The sequence below is a fragment of the Alosa alosa genome, chromosome 18, assembly GCF_017589495.1.
Source record: "Alosa alosa isolate M-15738 ecotype Scorff River chromosome 18, AALO_Geno_1.1, whole genome shotgun sequence".
Classification (NCBI taxonomy): Eukaryota; Metazoa; Chordata; class Actinopteri; order Clupeiformes; family Clupeidae; genus Alosa; species Alosa alosa.
The window spans coordinates 10,057,864-10,077,837 of record NC_063206.1 but is presented as its reverse complement, the minus strand read 5'-3'; the positions used below and the strand labels follow the sequence as shown (position 1 = coordinate 10,077,837).

The 19,974-nt window shown below is 47.1% G+C and overlaps 1 protein-coding gene across 4 annotated transcripts in view; it reads left to right on the top strand.

Annotated features, from left to right (window-relative positions):
- Positions 1 to 19,974, top strand: part of LOC125311488 (signal-induced proliferation-associated 1-like protein 2) — an 82,902-nt gene that overhangs the window by 13,176 nt on the left and 49,752 nt on the right. For all 4 annotated transcript variants that reach the window (XM_048269589.1, XM_048269590.1, XM_048269588.1 and 1 more), the window contains exons 2-6: positions 3,397 to 5,394; positions 9,184 to 9,317; positions 11,172 to 11,360; positions 16,360 to 16,534; positions 18,078 to 18,181. In XM_048269589.1, coding sequence (XP_048125546.1) covers positions 3,813 to 5,394; positions 9,184 to 9,317; positions 11,172 to 11,360; positions 16,360 to 16,534; positions 18,078 to 18,181 — 2,184 coding nt within the window. In that variant the 5' untranslated portion in view covers positions 3,397 to 3,812. The remainder of the gene's footprint in view (positions 1 to 3,396; positions 5,395 to 9,183; positions 9,318 to 11,171; positions 11,361 to 16,359; positions 16,535 to 18,077; positions 18,182 to 19,974) is intronic.

Sequence of the window (19,974 nt, the reverse complement as noted above, 5' to 3'; positions counted from 1 at the left end):
TAATCCTTATAAAATGGTTTGTCTTTTTAGTTTTTTAATTGTTTTTATGTCTTTTGATTTGTGTTGTATAGGTGGTTTTAAATTGTTATGTAGTGATTTTATTATTTTTGTTGGGTTTTTTAAGGGTAACTTTTGTCCTTTACTGAAGACAGAGAGAGTGCACATATTTTTGTTGTTGTCATCACATTAGCTTCGTTTCTCCCCCAAAAAGAACCAAATGGAAGGTCACAGATGACTGACAGATAGCTTCAAGCTTAGCTGAATACGCCCAACTCGGTACTCAAAAATATACTCCTCCATTCCCTCCTTGTGCATTGTGTGCAGTTTAGGATAGGGATTTGTGATGCTTCCTTTCCCCAGTCGTTGCTTTAAATATCATCAGTATTAGATCCAACAGTAGAATACACAATCAAAATATGCCAAGCTGCTACGCCTACATAATTAAGTATAGTATATATACTCTTTTGATCCCGTGAGGGGAAATTTGGTCTCTGCATTTAACCCAATCCGTGAATTAGTGAAACACACTCAGCACACTGTGAAGTGAAGCACACACTAATCCCGGCGCAGTGAGCTGCCTGCTTCAACGGCGGCGCTCGGGGAGCAGTGAGGGGTGCCTTGCTCAAGGGCACTTCAGCCACGCCTACTGGTCGGGGTTTCGAACTGGCAACCCTCCGGTTCCAAGTCCGAAGCGCTAACCAGTAGGCCACGGCTGCCCCATTAGCAAACATTGTGAAGCAATGGATTATATACAAAAACAGACAAATGGAAAACACAGGCCTATTCCTTTCACATCTAATGCGGTTACGTAGCAGTGCAGTATTTAACTTGCACAATTTATTGCTTTGCTCAGGACAAATTGATCACAAACCTTTCCCATGATACACATTCAGTGTGCAGTGTGTTTCCTGTCTTGGATAATCAGCTGGTTAGATTATGCTCCAGGCAGTCAGCCTCCAATGGATGTCTAAACATTTAGACAGGAATGCACTGCTGTAGGCCCTCATCTGCTGCCATATGCAGAGTCAATGCTCCTACTTAGACTTAGGGGCCGTGCACACAACGCCGGTTTTTGTGAAACCGGTGAGGTTTTGTTAACGGTTACGCCTTGCATGTACACAACGCCGGCAGTTTAGGAGACTGAAACCGATAGCTTTTGAAACCGGCTTCCTAAGTGGGAACTTTTGAAACCGCCGGCTAACTTTCGCCGTGTAGACGCCTGTAGGTGCGAAGCCGGCAACTTTATGACGACATAGCCACGGCACTCGACCTGACATGTTGCTTGTCAAAACAAACCAAACCATTTATTTATCATATTAAAATGTTTTTCTTTCCCCCGTCATGATTTATGTGAACAATGTAGCCTATCAGCCTTTAGTGGCTAAGTTAGAAGCACACGTTAGTAGCCTAGAAATCTAGACGCACCCTAGCGGCGGCAAATTAATTTGCTCAGCCTGTACGTCTAGTATCGAACCATAGGGATTTCTATTGGCTTAGCACCGTGGATGTTCTCCAATCACAGCACTCTATTTTGTTAGAGAGTCTTAAGGCGGGCTTAACAGGATAACGACAGTCCTGCGACTGTGAACAACAAGGAAGGTGGCTATGGCGAACGAAGAGCGGTTGTTTGAATCGGCGTTGGCGTCAACTTTGGAGGAGTTGGACTTTTCTTTGAAAGTTGAGCAACACAATGCACTTAAGTCATTACTTTCGAAGAAGGATGTATTTGCCGTTTTGCCGACCCGGATAACGGATATGGTCGTGGCGCTGGCCTATTGCATGCCTAGGCAGTTTGAAAGACAATTCTCTGCCCGCCCCTTGGATTAAGCGAGGTGAATGGTTCGATGCCAGACTATACATCTCAATGATATAGGATGGCCCCGCCAGGCTAACACGTTAGCTTAACTTAGTTAAACATTAGCTTACTGCATGTTAGTGTTTTCTCCAGTGGTGCTCAGACCTACTGCAATGCGTAGGCTAAGTATTTGAAATTTCACATAGCAGTCACATACCTTGAAAATTAACTTTATTAGTTGAACAGTTGAATTGAAAACCAAATTGTCTGTAGTCTCCTTATTTCATGTGACGGCTTAAAGGTGCCATGTGTAAGAATTGAGGTAAAAATATCCAAAAAATGAGCTACACACATCAAAAGAATGAGAAGAAATAAGGGCGTTGATGTCATTAAAAACACGACAAGGTATAGTGCTGCAGAGATATCAACCTGAATTAGCATGCTAAATTACTAACCACAGCCCGGCAGGTGTCCTAATACCAGTTTCGGCCATGGGAGGCGGTATGCTGGCAACATAACCGCTAGCCAAACTGCAAGACATGTTTCCCGGTTGTTACTCTAGGGTAGACCATCTCACTTTTTGGAGGTATACTGCCCCCATCTTTTATGGAAGGTGGAGTATGAATTGATTTTTTGGCGGACATTACACATGGCACCTTTAACCAGAGCACAGACATTCTCTGGCTTAACAAACTGTTTCAACAATGTTTTCTTCTACGCGATTCACGCGAAATTGTCGGGAAGCTTCTGCAAGACATGTTTCCCGGTTGTTACTCTAGGGTAGACCATCTCACTTTTTGGAGGTATACTGCCCCCATCTTTTATGGAAGGTGGAGTATGAATTGATTTTTTGGCGGACATTACACATGGCACCTTTAACCAGAGCACAGACATTCTCTGGCTTAACAAACTGTTTCAACAATGTTTTCTTCTACGCGATTCACGCGAAATTGTCGGGAAGCTTCTGCACAGCGGCGCCATCGACTGGTCTGGCATATTCACTACAGCACATTTAGCCGGTTACACCTCTGTGTGTACACGCCAGGTTTTTTCTTGCCGGAGTCGTTAAAGGTGTGAAAGCGTTAAGAGAAAATCCACCCGGCAGTGTCGTGTAAACGGCCTCTTAACTTTGACTTGCTGAATGGTCTCAGGTTGGTACATCGTTAAGTTTGTGGATAAAAGCCCATTCTTCAGTCACAGGACTGTTCCCCTAACTCGTCTCTTTGTATGGTTTAAACAAGGCCTGTCAGTGATCAGAATGACAATGGGACCATTTAGAGGTAGTTATTTAGATCACTTAACACAGCTCCTTTTTTCTCCGAGAGGAAATTGGATTTTTTTTGCCAGTTGCCTCTGCAAAACAGTTCTGCTAATTTCACAGTCTCACAGCGTTCATGGGTAATTTGAGTATTTTGGGAAATGTACCCTGCTGTTCTCCCAAGGTCTCAATGAAGAATTGGTATTAATTTTCTCTACTTCTCTCAGCGTGATATCTCAATGTTTTTGTCTCTCCCTCTCTCTCTCTCTCCCTTTTCTCTCTCTCTCTCTCTCTCTCTCTCTCTCTCTCTCTCTCTCTCTCTCTCTCTCTCTCTCTGCTGCAGATCCATCTCCAGCTGTCGCCCGGAATTAGCTGTGTGCCGTGAAAGGGGACCAGCCTCTGCTCAACTGCCAACCTCTGTCCTTCACACCCAAATGCTGTGTGCCTGTCGTCGAGCCGGCCTTGTCTTGTGAGCTATGGCCTTGTGTTGAAGGTCGGGCCTGCATTCAGGGGCCTCTCCTGGTGCAACACTTCTCCTGCGGCCCCAACAAAGAGGCATCCCTTCTTGCTCTCTCTCTCTCTCTCTCTCTCTCTCTCTCTCTCTCTCTCTCTCTCTCTCTCTCTCTCTCTCTCTCTCTCTCTCTCTCTCTCCCCTTAGGACCCAAATGATCAACTGCAGACAGTATAAATGAGAGAGGAGGAGTGGGTGTTTTTTGAGCGTCTTCATGCGCTTGTGTTCCCGGCGTTTGCCAGCGGGATATGAGCGTTCTGGGCGCGAGGAAAGACGACGTGTTGAATCATCCACCTGCAGTAGCAGCAGCAGCGGCAGCAGCTGGAGGAACTCTAGACTCCCGTGAAGCCATGCAGTCAGAGGAGCTCTTCAACAGGAAGCTGAAATCCTTGAACGGCAGCATGGGGCCTCCGGCCAACACCACGCAAAGCAAGTCCGAGGGGGGAGGCAAAGCCAACGGGACCACCCCCGCCATGCCCAAGATGGGGGTCCGAGCGAGGGTGACCGACTGGCCCCCGAGGAAGGATGGATGGGATGGCCGGTCTGGTCCCAATTATGAAAGTGTCATAATGGCATTTCAGAACGGGCAGCCAGACCAACGCATGGAGATGAGCGAGATGGAGGAACCAACTCTGGACTCTGATTACCCCGAGGCTAAGTACACGCTGAGTGACCTCCTGAGCCGCTCGCCTTTGAAGGGCCTCCACCCCATCCGCCAGAGGAGCAACAGCGACGTGACTATCAGCGACATCGACTCGGAGGACCTGATGGACCAGAAGGCCGTCAATCCAAACACTGGCGCCTCGTTGCACCGAGAATACGGCAGTACGTCCTCCATCGACCGGCAAGGACTGTCTGGACTCTCTGGACTCACTGGTGAAGGCTTCTTCACCCTGCTGAGGGGCTACCGGGTGGACACCTTGGACCACCGCGGCATGCCGCCCCTGGGTTTCCCAGAGCTCCTGCGCTGTGAGACGGCCCTTTCGCCCAGCCTGCAGACGGCGGCGCAGATCGCCCGCGGGGAGATCGTGCGCATCTCCAACTACGACTACGTGGACAGCTCCTTGCTCTACAGTCGCGAGCGGGAGAAGTCCTTCATGCGGCGCCTCAAGTCCGACTCGTCCGAGACGACATCGCTGTTCCGTAAGCTGCGGACGATTAAGAGCGAGCACGACGGCCTCCGACTCTTCATGGAGGACGACCGGCGGCCATTCAGCTTCCAAAAGTGCTTTGCCCACTACGATGTTCAGAGTGTGCTGTTCAACGTCAGCGAGGCATTGGCCAGCAGAGTCACCCTTGCCCAGAGGAAGAACATGACGACCGGAGCCTCGGCCGCCTCACAGTACCAGGTCTCCGGAGGAATGCCTGGGGCAGGAGGTGGAGGTGGAGGCGGGTTGGTTGGAGGAGGAGCTGGAGGCGGTGGTGGAGGATTAGGAGCAGTTGCCTGCAGTAGCATGAACACACCTGCGTCCTTCGAGTCCCCCCTGGGTAGTCGCGAGGACTTGAACCCCAAAGAGAACTTGGACGCGGACGAGGGCGACGGCAAAAGCAACGGACTAGTGCTCACCTGCCCTCACTTTCGCAACGAGGTCGGCGGTGAAGGGGAGAGACGGATCTCCCTCTCTAGAGCCAACAGCACGACCTACAACATCGGTGGCGAGAGCTGCTCGTTCGAGTCGTCCCTGAGCTCACACTGCACCAACGCTGGCGTCTCGGTCTTGGAGGTGCCCCGAGAGAACCAGCCCATCCACCGGGAGAAAGTCAAACGCTACATCATTGAGCACATCGACCTGGGAGCATACTACTACCATAAGTACTTTTATGGGAGAGGTAAGACTTGGCTGATGTAGTGTTGCATGACAGACGACTCAACCGCAAACCCTCAGGCTTTTCTGTATTTTTTTGTTATATAGAATCCATCAGCGTCATGCATTATAAACAACTCCAGGTGAGGCAAAGGTCACGCTGTCTCGCTACCCAAATTGCACGAGTCAAGACACATTTGCGAACCTGATTCTTTGCATTAGGGAGTGTTAGTGGATATGAGGCTCGGAAACAATGGAGGGATTGTTCCCGGTGTGTGGGTTTCGCTTCACTTCCTGAGGAGGAGAGCACTGGCACTGGGCGTTCTGTGTGAAAAGGGACGACGTGTGATATTTCCCTCCTGACCTGAGTGCTGTGATTTGTCATGTGAGAAGAGGGAAGTGAGGCGAGCCGAGAAGTTCGGTGCAGCTGTTGCTCTTAGAGGCACGGATGGGACATGGAGGGGTGGTGGTGGTGGTGGTGGTGGGTGGAGTTCAGAGTTCTCCTTTGCACGGACCTACTGGGTAGGTCAGTCAGTCTGCAGAGACATCATAATGTTCCTTCCTTCTGAACCCCCAGGGCATAAAAAAATAAAACGTAGACTTGGCTGTCAACGAGGTTCTCCATCCATGTAAGCGTGAATGTGAATGTAACTGTGTAAGAGTGTCTGTGTGTGTGTGTGTGTGTGTGTGTGTGTGTGTGTGTGTGTGTGTGTGTGTGTGTGTGTGTGTGTGTGTGCGCGCACGCTTTTACACATGTGTGGTTTGTGCATCCCATATGAGCCTCTGTCTGTACATGTGTGTCTGTAAGTGTGTGAGCACATTCTCTCAGCATATTGTGTTACCCATTCTTAAGCCCGAAAAAACAGCTGCTGCTCCGACTCACAGCCAAGCATCTACGGCGTCCGTCCTTCCCAAGCCAAGCGCAGGCCAGACATGGGGCCCATCGCTCTGGGCTCTGGGCGAGAGCCGCGCCTCCCTCTCCTCCACACCCACCATCTTGAAACGGCTCCAGCCGTGGAGAATGAGGCAATTACAGCCCCAGTTCAAATAGCATTAAAACATGTTAGTGAGCTTATTCTATTGAGAAGTGGATTATCATATACTGTGAAATGTGGGTCTCCCGCAGCATTCCTAAGAACATCATTGACACATGCTTCCAGGCACAGAGAATAATTACAATAGACTATTACCATGCTATACATTTATCTTACATTCCATTAATTCCAGACATGTATATATATTTTTTTTCGATATATTTATTTTTTATTCTGAAGAAGCTAATGCTCGCCTTCTAGCCGGATGGATAGAGTTCTCAGTGTGCTCAAGGGGAAAAGTGTGCTCCACTTGACAGAACTTGATCCCTTCAGTCCATCATTGGGAAAGCGCCCTGCTAAGCTATTAGCCTGGTGGATGTTGCGACCTTTTAGCCAAATGGACAGAGCTGAAAGGACAGAGCTGTCATCACGTCGGCCGCTAATGTCTCCTCCACTTTCTTTCTCTGTGGGCTCTGATGCTCTTTGCCCCAGCCTAGGAGCAGAGGGGGGCTTTTATCGCCCAGGGACTAGAATTGATCCCATTGACCGCTACACACACACACACACACACACACACACACACACACACACACACACACACACACCCTGCTCTGTTGTGTGTTTCCTCTGCTGGCATGCATACCTTAGTTCACAGGAGCTCTCAAGGAAGACCAGAAGTGCACGTGGGGTTAGACACACAGGCAAAGGATGCACTCACACATACACGCTCAAACTCACACACGAGGGCCATTTGCTCTGTCATGCGCACACACACACACACACACTCACACTCACACACACACAGACACAGGTATGCAAGTCAGACTCAGCCAGCCCAGGCTTGTACACATGCATGCATTATGCACATACATTCACACATCCAGGCATGCATTACAGGTGACAGAATGAGTGCCACCATGATAACCATACCAGCCCTGCAATTTGATCCCTCTGGCAACAGTGCCACCTCAACAGCCCCTGTTATCATGGCGATAATGTAACATGACCATAATGTAAGGTGACCTCAGATTGTCACATTGCAATGAGTGTGTCAAAAGGCTTGTCACACTGACATCCCCACTGTGTCATAAGGCCACGATAACCAGCCATCTCATAATGCCTCAACTGCTGTCCACACTCCCTCGTCTGGTTTAGTGACGTGTTTCTGGGTGCCATACTGGCATGTCGTGTTGTCTTCAAACCCAGGAGCATCAGAGCGGCGAGGATTAAGTGGATTCACGTTGCGCTGATCCGTTGTTGTCTCCTCAATCCCCGTCTTTCTTCTCAGCCCTGACGGGGATTAAGGCCCTCGTTTAGCCCGTTTAGCCCAGGCGGTGGGCTTGTTCTTGTTTATCATGTGCGTTCGTTTTCTCTTTGGAGTGAGTAATGTTACGTTGCGTACTGTCTTCTCCCCCCCCCCGGCCTCGGAAGGTCAAGGGGAAAAGTGCAGGTGTAGTTATCACCTTTGCTTCATGCCCACGGTTCAGTCAGTACACAAGCTTTTGTTTAATGCTCTGTTTCACTTTGGATCTTTTACACATCATTGAGAGTGCTTTAGGCTTTCACTTTTTGTTTGTCTGTGTAATTGTCAATAGGCTTTTCTCTGACTCTCGATCTCTATCTGTAAGGAATAAGAGAAAAGGGATTTCTCACAATGATTCTCATTGTGCATGTGTGTTTAAAAAAAGAAATTGCTGGTCTTAAATTGTAATAGCTGAGCAGCATCGGATTCTGAAGATAGAGCAGAACTCTAAATGAGTTTTTTTTTTTAATCTCGGCGGGACCCCCATAGCGAATTGTAATCAGAGATTATGCCCAATGGATGTTGGGTGGGCGTAGTAATGAGACCATGACTGACATAAAGATCTGGGTCTACTCCCGGTAACCATGGAGATGCCATCTTAATTACATGCCCTGAGTGAATTTGAGCATTACCATAAGGCACCACAGACTAATATGTGTCGCACACGGAACTATGATTTTGTCCCAGCTATTGAACATGTTGCATTTTAAGGTTTTTTAGATCACTCTTTATTAATTTCAGACAGTTTAGTTATTTGACTATCTGTGCAAGTAGACTATAGGCACAATTTATGAACGATATTACAAAAGCTATTTTTAAGCAAGCAGTTGAAATGAATGATCGTACTATATACATTTCAGAAGTGCTGTAGGCTTTCGATGACTCTAAAGTTCATTCCCTCCTCATGAATAATTCTGTCATTATGCCTCTGGTCTTGTACTAAGACATACAGGGTTATTAGTTATGAAAGGTGCACACTTCCTCCACACAACCCCTTAGTCCCTTCTCTCTCTATATTAGACATTTTTCCCTTCCAGACTATCCTTTATTCATTTGCATCCTAAGCGACATTTTGGACGGGCCGGAACTTTCTGCACCGCCTGTGCCGGGTCCCAGCCAAGAGGCCATTAGATAACCCTCTTCCTGTCAGCCCGTGCGAATTTATGCCGTCTTCCGGTGTGCGGTCAGCCCGCAGTCATGTCTCAGCAGGAGCTGCTCTCAGTGTCCTGTCTTCCCAGATCCACATCCAGGCATTCATTTGCTGCCATTGTCAGAGAGAAACGGATTTGGAAGCGAACTGGGTGGCCAGAGTCAGGGTCTTTGGCTTGAGATATTGTTTATGAAATCTGAATTGCTGTCATACAATCTGTTTGTTTGATTTTATCAAACAGCAAACAAACAAATGCATAAATATGTGGTTAAGTTAGTATGCTAATATATCACATTCACTTTTCTCTACCTCTCTACTTGCTTTCAGAGCACCAGAACTACTTTGGGGTGGATGAGAATCTTGGGCCTGTGGCTGTAAGCGTCCGCAGAGAAAAGCTGGAAGATAACAAGGAGAGGGAGGCGAGTCAGTACAACTATCGCATCACCTTCCGGACCAGCCAGGTAAACAAACACACACAACAAATCCCTCCACCCCTCTCTTCTGTGCTCAGCATGACCAAGCGATGAATGTCCGCAAAAGTTATTGTGTATATAATGACTGTTGTATTGTGGGACATATGGTTATGGTGAAAGCCTGTTTAGGGATATTGATGCTTTACCATAGTGAGTTTTTTTCCGCCCTAAAATGTTTGAGTTCCTGCCAGTCAGGAGTGATTAATATTGCGAGAGCATGAAGATGTGGAGGGCTTTGAGGGCAATGTAAGCAAGAGTGACTGATTCAATTCCGTTCAACCCACAGAACTCAGAGGCAGTTATGAGAACTAAGGGTTAGGAAGGGCACAGAGAATGACTCAGATGCTGAATGCAAAACAAGGCATTTGGACAGACAGGAAGTGACAAGAAGTCACACAAATGTGTGTGTCCACGTATGCATGCACACACACACACACACACACACACACACCTAGATAGAAAATGTCAGTCTTCTCGCCCTTTTTTCCTTTTTGTCTTTATTTCTCTCTCTATTTCTTTCTCACACACACACACACACACACACACACACACACACACACAAACAGAGCCACTCACACACAGCGACACAGACACAGAGCTCTCTATATTTGACCCCTCGGGGGGGTATCATCCTGTTGAATAATTCAGGTAAGACAGCTGCATGTGGCTGAGAAATGTCACTGATATTAAATGCCAGTTTTGGACCGGAGCCACGATTTCAATATTTCACTCCCGCTCCCACACCACAATAAATCTGGGTCACGCAATCACCGAGGGTCACATAGACAAGGTTAAAGCAGCCAACAACCCCATCCACCACCATCACCACCTCCCCACTCCAATCCCGTTACTCTGAATTCTATTCATGCGTTTGCTGCATGCTCTTGCCAGGCACGTTCCCTCGAACCATCAGAAATAACAGCTCTTCTATTTGACTGGAATCAGTGCCAGAGTCAATAGCGAAAAACGTCAATTAAAATAACTTTGGAAGGACTCCAGATAGAGTTTTGGAAAATCTGTGACGGGATTCATCTTCATAAGGCCGAGCTGCCGTAGGAGATGGGGGCGAAAATGGAAAATGTAATCCAACATAGCGACTAAGGCCGGTTTGTGTGACCAGAGGTTAACCTCCAGCTGACCCATGTGTTAATAACCCCATTTCCTGGTGCTTTATCATGGTACTGGTGCTCCATCCATGCACTGACAGGAGATTAGATTTCTGAATTTCAAGGTGCATAAGATATACATAATTGAATTTATACATAATAGATTCACCACACACTGTGTGTGTTTATGTCTTACAAAGAAAGATCTATGTCTTTCTGCCATAATGCTGACATATCTGCAGGGCATACTGAATGTGAACACAGTGGATACTGTATAGATTGTACAGATGGATACTTATTAACGTCTGTAGAAACAAAAAGCTTCCTCTTCCTCTTCCTGTTAAGCCTTTCTTTTATCAGTTGAGCGAAAAGTTTTCCGTATTTTTTTGCTAAATGTCCATCTAATGAATACTTCAATGCATTATTTCTTTCTCTCTGTGTGCCCGTCGATAGCAAAGCCGCCTCTCCACACCCATATCCCCTCCCACCCTGACCCTGTAAAGAGCCACTCCCTCTATTAATTTCACTAATGTGACTGCTTTAAACACAGCAGGATGGGAGGGAAACCAAACCAATGACACACCAGCTCACTCTAGTCTTGTTTTTATCTCTCTCTCTCTCTCTCTCTCTCTCTCTCTCTCTCTCTCTTTGTCTTTCTCTCTCTCTCTTCTCTCTCTCTCTTTGTCTCTCTCTCTCTCTCTCTCTCTCTTTGTTTCTCTCTCTCTCTCTCTCTCAGCTGACCACTCTTCGGGGAGCCATCCTGGAAGACGCGGTGCCCTCCACCGCCCGGCACGGCACTGCCCGCGGCCTGCCAATAAAGGAGGTTCTGGAGTATGTAGTCCCTGAGCTGAACATCCAGTGCCTGAGGTTGGCCCTCAACTCCCCCAAGGTCCCTGAGCAGCTCCTCAAATTGGACGAACAGGGGGTAAGTGCCAGCGTCAAAGACACTGGTGGACACCTTACTTGGATAGTTTGTCTACAGAGACTTCACAGATGTTTTCAAATTCTTTAAAACTTGCTGTTGAATAAATAATGAACAACAGCTGCTTGTACCAAATCCAACCATACCCTAACCATAACAATAGATTGTTCTTGACAGAGTGTCAACAGACAGTTTGTTTATAATTTGTAGATAGTCTGTAGTAGACCATTCTAATAAAGTGTGACTGAGCTCCCATCTCGTAAGTTCACTGCCCCCCATGCACTGACCGACTGGGAATGACCTCCCAGACAGGACTCTTTATTTTTTATTTTTTATTATTCCACTCTCATTCCCCTCAGCACATCTCTGCTGTCCAAGATGTGTCTCTAGGTGTCCAGTGCAGTAGACAGGCAGAGCGTGCAACACCACAGATGAATCAATTGGAGGCTGACTCAGCCTGTTGTTGTCTCCCAGCCTCCCCCAGCGCACAGAGAGAATATCTCAATGAGAGGGAGGCAATAAATCGCCTGTCTCGGAGCGCCGTGCGTAGATGCAAGCCACAGATCCCCTGTTAGTGCTTTTGATTGGTAGTTTTATCTTTGGCCCCTTGCGGGTGAAAAGTTTATGAGAAATATGGGCTGCTGTGATCTCGGCGCTGGAGGAGAAAAGCCCTCACGCTCATGCGATCTGACGCCCTTTAATTTCTCGGCCTCTTTGATGAGGCCGCAATAAAGGAGTTTATGAAGTAGAGGCAGACACTAGAGGTGCAGTCTGCCCCATCTGTCAAAGGGACTGTTAACGTGGTGTAATTGCATTTGGCAGAAACAATGACAAGGGAAAGTTTCTCATTATGTCAGTGCAAGTAGTAGAGCTTCCCTTTTATCCCCACAGATCTGAGGAATAACAGACACACTTGTGCATCTGGGTGGCAGTGGGCCTACACACACACACACACACACACTGTTGGACTGCATTCCTATGTAACAAAACGTCAATGTGTTTCTCTACATTTTTCCCGTTCGGATTCGGATCTAACCCCAAACAAAATACGCCATGCCTGGAGTGGGTTTAGTGGGCCTTTGAAAGCGAGGAGGTCACAAAACAAACTAATTTACATCCTAGCGTGCACGTCAGATGGCGACTAAGCGAGGGATATCCCATTTAAAACACTTGCAGGTCGAGCCCACGGTCCTTAACTTTACCTACACAGAGTCAGCCTGGAGCAGCGGGGAGGGGAAAAACTGAGGCGCTCTCTCTCTCTCTCTCTCTCTCTCTCTCTCTCTCTCTCTCTCTCTCTCTCGCCGCATGGTCTCGGCCTGGCGTAGACAGGGGACTCCCCTATTTGATCGTCTCTGCGAGTCGAGTTACTGTGTATTTTGAACTGCAACCAACTGGCAGGATCCACCGCAGGCCCCCAAAACCGAAAAGCCAATGAGAATGCGAGTGTTATTTTTAAAAAGCCCAACATGCTTTTATGCTTGTCTGTTTTAATCATTATTACAGAAGGGTCTAGGCGTTGGCAGGGTTTCTGACAACTTCTCTTTTTTTATTTGTTTATTTAATTATTTTTTCATGCTTTTTTTCCTTTCTTGGCCAGACTGGTGAATTTCGTACTCGAGACCTCAGGGGTCAAAGAGGAAACATAGCTCAACTCGAGGCAAATAAACCCTCCCTACTGACCTGCCTGCTACATTCCTGTAAACTTCTCTGCCACATTCTTCATAGTGACTTCATGCCAGTAGTCAGTGCTGTAGATGTTTGCATATGTTTTAGTTTTGTTTTGTTTATGGTGGTGTAAGTGAAGCCGAGGCCATTAATACAAAGAGAGTGTGTCCGTGAGAGTGGCAGACGTGTTGTGGGGTGCCCATGTGAGAGTGGAGGAGTGGTGCAAGGAAGGTGTGTGAGAGAGAGAGAGAGAGGCTGGAGACATCATGATCCTGGGGATCAGTATAACTGCCAGCCACAGCAGGGGGAGAGAGATGGAGGGAGAGAGATGGAGGGAGGGAGATGGAGGGAGAGAGAGAGGGAGATGGAGGGAGGGAGAAAGGGACATGAGGAGGAGGAGGGAGAGGGAAGGGAGATGGAGAGGGAGAGGGAGAGGCAGACAGACTGAGGGAAAGCCTAATCAGGCAGACTACAGCAGGGCTGTCAGCATTTGCTGAACTTTGCTTCTCCAGACTGAGCTGGCCAACACTGTCTTAATGCCCTTGATACCTTTGCAACACCTTACATTTCTGCAGATATGTTTGAGAATATAGTTGCATTTTTCATGAATAAGGAAATTGCATAATTACAGGCAAATAAGAGTGCCAGAGGTCATGGCCTTCCACATGATGGATGTGCATACCGTAATTTGACTCTAACTTGACTAATCTCTCCTTATTAATTCTTGCATTAATTCATCGCAAACATTTCCTGCTCAGTTTGACTAGCAACAGCAGAAAGCCCCCCCCCCCACACACACACACACACAAACACACACACACACACATACCTATATTATATAAAGGCTTGGATGAATGTGGACTCAATGACCTGATTGGTAGATTGTTAGATACAATGGGCAGATGTCTCTGTTGACCCCCAGGGCTTGATAGAAGCTGAAAAGCACAGCAGTGTCACAGTCAGAGCAAGCCTGGAAGAGAGAAAGAGAGAGAATGAGAGAGAGAGTTACATAAACCATGCATCTCTCTTTCTCTCTTTATTTCTCTCTTTCTCTCTCTTTCTCCGCTCTGTCAGACAAGACACAGTGTCCCCTAACAGTTTGTTCCAGGACCAGGGGGAAAGGATTCATTTTCTCACTCTCCCTTGCTGTCTGTCTCTCTCTCTCTCTCTCTCTCTCTCTCTCTCTCTCTCTCTCTCTCTCTCTCTCTCTCTCTCTCAGGATGCCCTTATTTTCTCATTCCTCTGCCAGTCCTTTCACTCTGCTGAGGTCATTTAGGACCAGGAGGTTGCAGCTGAGAGAAGGAGGGAAAGAAGAAGAAAGAAAAAAGAGGAAAAAAGGAAGAGAGACAACATGTGATGGAGAAATAGATTCTGTTTTCTTATCAGGCTTGGCACTATACTGGTTGTGGCAGAGCGTTTTGACATGAGTTTAGATCTGGCTGTGTGGTCCTAAAAGCCTTGTGCCTAGCTGCCCCCCCCCCCCCCCCGTCAGTCCCTAAAGGTCCATCCAGTTAGGAGTCCATGTGAAGAAGGACCTATAGTGGGCTTATGGTGCCTGTTTAAGCTATAAAGGTTCACCGCCCTGTGCACAGAAGGCTCTCGGATTGCAGCCATTTTGTTTATGAATTTTACCGTCTCTTCATAAGCCTTTTGTAAATTCCTGTGGTCAGCCAGTCCATGAGATGCACATGTGTGGGCGGACAGATTGGCTTTATCTGTGGCATGCCTGAGGTTAAACAGTGAAAAAAAAAAAAAAAGAAGAATGGCTCTTTGACCATGGCACTGCCATGGCTGCCTTCCTCTGAACTGCATTATCAGTGCTTCAGTGGACGCCGCTTGAGACCGCACTATCCAATCGCTCGGCAGACTCAGGAGTGAGTTCCAGTGTGCGACGACGTCTCCATGACAACAGACCGAGAGACGTGCTGGGAGCACTTGACCTGAAACCAGAAGGGGAAAAAGAAGAAGGAAAAGGGAGGTTGTTAAGGAAGAAAATGGAGAGAGAATGGAGAATCAGGGTCAGAGGGCTTTTTGTGTAGCTTCCTCACGTAGGCAGCCAGTCTCTAGCTCATTAACCTCAATCTGTGAGGTCTTTTCCCAGCCAGAGGTGCTACATTATGATAATGAAGAATAAGACTAGACAGTGTGCCGGCTGCACATTCCCATCATTGGTACGGCCTTTCTCTAAGTCGCTCCTACTCCTACTTGTCCACAGTGGGTCAATAGATTTAGTATGTAAATTGCGTAAAAGCAAACTGCGTCCTTGCATACTTGGTTCTTCATCATGAGGAAGTGGAGCTGGACCTCAAAGTGTACGCCCATGGGCAGAGCTACATTTTAAGTAAGAACAGTGGTGTTAGTGATGGTTAGTGGTTAAGAGGTAACAGATTAAAGCTTTTTTACCCGTCTGTATTGACATGCATTGTAATTTCTTAGCTTACCATCTTCAGCTATGTTCCAGTATTGTGGCCATAATTGGAGTTGGTCCATCAAGATGCTCTGAATGTACTGAGAATTATTGGACTGAATGTACAAATCTTTCAGCGCTTTTTTCACCCATACTAAAAGCATAACACACTGCTTTTTATCCAATCTTTTCTAGGAGTAAGAATACTATAGGAAAGACATTATATACTTTCTTCATGAAATGAACTATTGTGGTTTAATATGGAGTATTATATGAGTTTCATGTTTAGCGCGATGCTGTAGGCGCTGTATTTATTTATTACGCAGTTGACATAACTGTGGAACATGTGCCATCTGTTGAGTTAGCCATAATCCCAGTCAAGGGAAGGAATGTGTGGCTGTCTGCTGCACTGGCCTTTTCTTAGTCTTTGGTATTAACCCTGTGTGAGGTAGGTGCTGTGAAAAGGCTTTGACATTTTGCAGGCTGCCTTGCAGACAGCAGGTTAATGCTGAGTAGGAGTGAGAAAGAGATGCAGCGGCATAAAACTATGGATAGGACAAGTGCACCTGAAGGAAAAGAAGCTAACTCCTTTGTTTTTCAAATGACCAGGTGGTTTTCTAGAAATATAAAACCTTACAAAGCTACAGTATTTGACTTATATGTATGAATGATACAGTAAAAAAATGGAGCAGTTGGGTACTCATAAATCTCAAATCAACTCAATCTCGTCGTAGTTAAGGCTTAAACTGGAATGCTATGATGTCTCTCTCAATTACTGTCTGTAATGTACTAATACTGCATCACTGCAATAGACCTCAGTGTCCATCTGTATCCAGCTGTTCATCTCTATCCACCTTTGTGATTGTTTCACTGTCTCTGCTGGTCTTCCTTGCATTTGTACTGATGGATGTATTGGGTTTTGTTTTGCAGCTGAGTTTCCAGCACAAGGTGGGTGTCCTGTACTGCAAGGCTGGCCAGAGCACAGAGGAGGAGATGTACAACAACGAGAGCGCCGGACCGGCCCTGGACGAGTTCCTGGACCTGCTGGGCCACAGAGTGCGCCTCAAGGGTTTCACCAAGTACAGAGCCCAGCTGGACAACAAGAGTAAGACAGGACTCGTGTGTACAAATCAGCACACACACACACACACACACACACACACACACACACACACACACACACACACACACACATACACACACACACATACACACACACATACAAACACACACACACACACACACATATGCACACAGACAGAAGCAGCACACACACTCACACACACACACACACACACACACACACACATACACACACACACATACACACACACACACACACACACACACACACATATGCACACAGACAGAAGCAGCACACACACTCACATGCACACACACACACACACACACACAGAGGCAGCGCACACACACACACACACACACATACACACACACACACACACACACACACACACACTAGTATGTATTCTTGTATACGACCTGCATACCTACCCTCTTACATACCACTCAAGTACTCTTGCGTTAAGTCATGCTTCATATGACAAGGAAAATATGAACACGCTCATCACATGCCTGTGTACTGTTTTTGCTTTGGTGTTTCTGTTTTACTGTAAGTTCTGAAAGTGTGCCTCTCCATGTTCACACTTGATCAAACCCGTCCACCCACACACACGCATGCTGCCTGCCTCCCTGCTCCCTTGATCCATCACTGAGAGATGGATGTTGATGGGGCATGGAGGAGAGGTGTATGGAAAGCAGCTGTCTCGTCTGTTCTCTCCGGATCATGTGGATTCGCAGCTTGGTTACCCACTATCTGTGTGTGTGTGTGTGTTGTGCATGTGTATATGTTGATGAATGAAGTAAAGATGAGACAGAGACAGTACACTTTATGTTGTGCATGTATATACACATGTGTGTGAGTGTGTGTGTGAGTGTAATGTATGATGATAATGTGTGTGTGGTTTATTAATTGGTTGTATGTGTGTGTTGTAGGTGTAAAGTAAAGCGTGTGTGTGTGTGTGTGTGCGTGGTTGTGGTTGTATGTGGTATTGTAGGTGATGACAGATAGTGTGTCGTCGTAGACAGAGACAATTGTGTACACTTTATGTTGTGCATGTATATAAACATGTGTGTGTGTGTGTGTGTGTGTGTGTGGTTGTGGTTGTATGTGTGTAAGGTGATAAGCATGTGTGTGTCTCTGCGTGTGTGTGTGTGCGTGGTTGTGGTTGTATGTGTGTAAGGTGATAAGCGTGTGTGTGTCTCTGCGTGTGTGTGTGTGTGTGTGTGTGTGCGTGGTTGTGGTTGTATGTGTGTAAGGTGATAAGCGTGTGTGTGTCTCTGCGTGTGTGTGTGTGTGTGTGTGTGTGTGTGTGTGGTTGTATGTGTGTAAGGTGATAAGCATGTGTGTGTGTGTGTGTGTGTGCTCTTAGCCTCATTACTGTTCTCTTTGTTCCCGCACCTCGGCGTAATTGATTAGCTGCCAGACACCTGCCTTGTTTTGCGCTGCTTTGGATTCGTCTCCGATGAGGGTCTCATTGTGTGCATATCTGTAGCCATGCGGGGCTCCACATCGCCCGCGCAATAACCACGTCCTCCATCTCTCCTCCTCTTCCGTCTGTTCACAGCGGACTCCACGGGCACACACTCCCTCTACACCACCTACAAAGACTACGAGCTGATGTTCCACGTCTCCACCCTTCTGCCCTACACCCCCAATAACAAGCAGCAGGTGAGTGTGTGTGTGTGTGTGTGTGTGTCAAGTTGGGTGGGGTGGGGGACTTTACGGATGGCTAAGATCAGAGGCGATCATCAACCCTATTTGACTTGATACGTGTCTAGGATTAAAAGTGGCCTCTCTCTCGTGCTATTATTCTGGAGAGGGAGTGTGGGAAAAACGAGGAAACAAGACCCTTTAACTGGAAATGTGTTCAAAACATGCTGGGATGATTCATTTGGTCTTACCCACGGTTACTCCGTAATTTGGAATAGTAGCTTAGCTCACTGGTGGTGGATGGGTTGAGTGTGTGATCGTTTGGGCCCCAGAATGGGAATATAGATGACGTAATTGGTGACCACAGAGATTATATCTCCTCAAACAGGAAGCAGAGACACAAACTGGTACTCTTTTCCCAGTCAGTCCTTAGTGTTAGGCTCTATCCACACTTACGTAAGCTAGTTCACTTGTTGCCACAATACAAACAAAGCAAAGCGTTTGTTTATGCGTTATTGGCTTGAAACCTCTGGTGGATGATAAAATGTAACATTTAATGTTCTCACCTATGCTCTCAATCACTTGGTCAGTCTGTGCTCTTTAGCCACAGCAGGGGGAGGGGGGGGGGGTTGTGGGGTGTGTCTTGTCTGGCATGGAAGCTTGTGGCTTGTGGGTCGATGTTGCTGTGATTACGGTTGCTGAATCCTTTGGCCAGCCAGCTCTGCTAATCATGACAGCTCGAGTCCAGTGGCAGCCAAGGCCTCCAAATCTGCCTCTCTGAGCCCACAGTGCTTCTGGTCAGTGGAGACACCAGAGGATTACTGGGAGACTGGGATTTTTGGTTTTATTAAAGGGTTGGTGACCTTTTAGTGAGATTTCATGAAGGGTCATGTGCTTATTTTGTGCTTATGTGTCTGTGTTGACTTTGCAATCACAATCGCATCCAAAAAGAGAGATCATTAAATCCATATGTCCTCTGTCCCCTCTATTCAGGAAGCGTTTGGGACTATTTGGATAAGGGATATTAAGTGGGGGTTTTTTTTTTTTTTTTGGGGGGGGGGCATCTACTTGTGACCATAGTTTGTCTTTTGAGGAGAGTTGTGTGGATATGTGGAGGCCGCGTCTGTCCCCTCTTGATTGGCAGGATTAGTGGATTTTGCTCCCCCTTTGTTCCCTGTCCTCGAAACTCCATTCGATTGCGTGGGATTAGTGTTTTAATTCTGCCGGGCGGTAAGCCTCCAGAAAGGCCCAAGAAGAGATCACCTTCTCATCTCTTCATCCAGCCCGTTTCGCCCATAATCCTGTTTGTCTGCAAACCCTGCAGCGGGACAGACAGGTTAAGGCTCTCCCCCCTTCCATTTCTCTCTCTCTCTCTGTCGCTCTGGCTGTCTCCCTCTCTCCCTCTCTCTCTCTCTTTCTCCTGCTCTCCATAGCTCTCTCTTTCTCCCTTCTACTTCCTGGAGGGCAAAGCGTTCAGGCAGTTGAGGTTAATGATGGTTTGGGTTGCCTGCCTGCCTCCCAGAGTAAGCTGCCGTATACCACACAGAACATCTGGGCGCTGATGTCTGGTTTTTAGGGGATTCATGAAAACAGACAGAAAATCCCACCACCAGCCTGTGATGCACCACATCTGTATGGTCTTAAAGCGGCTTGGTTAAGCGTCAGTTCCTGGAACTTGACGTTTCTATCGGCACAGCTGGAATTATGTGGTGTGTGTGTGTGTGTGTGTGTGTGTGTGTGTGTGTGTGTTCATCCAAAATTTGGATGCAATTCTCTGAATAAATCTCTCATGACAGCCTCCCTGACTGAAA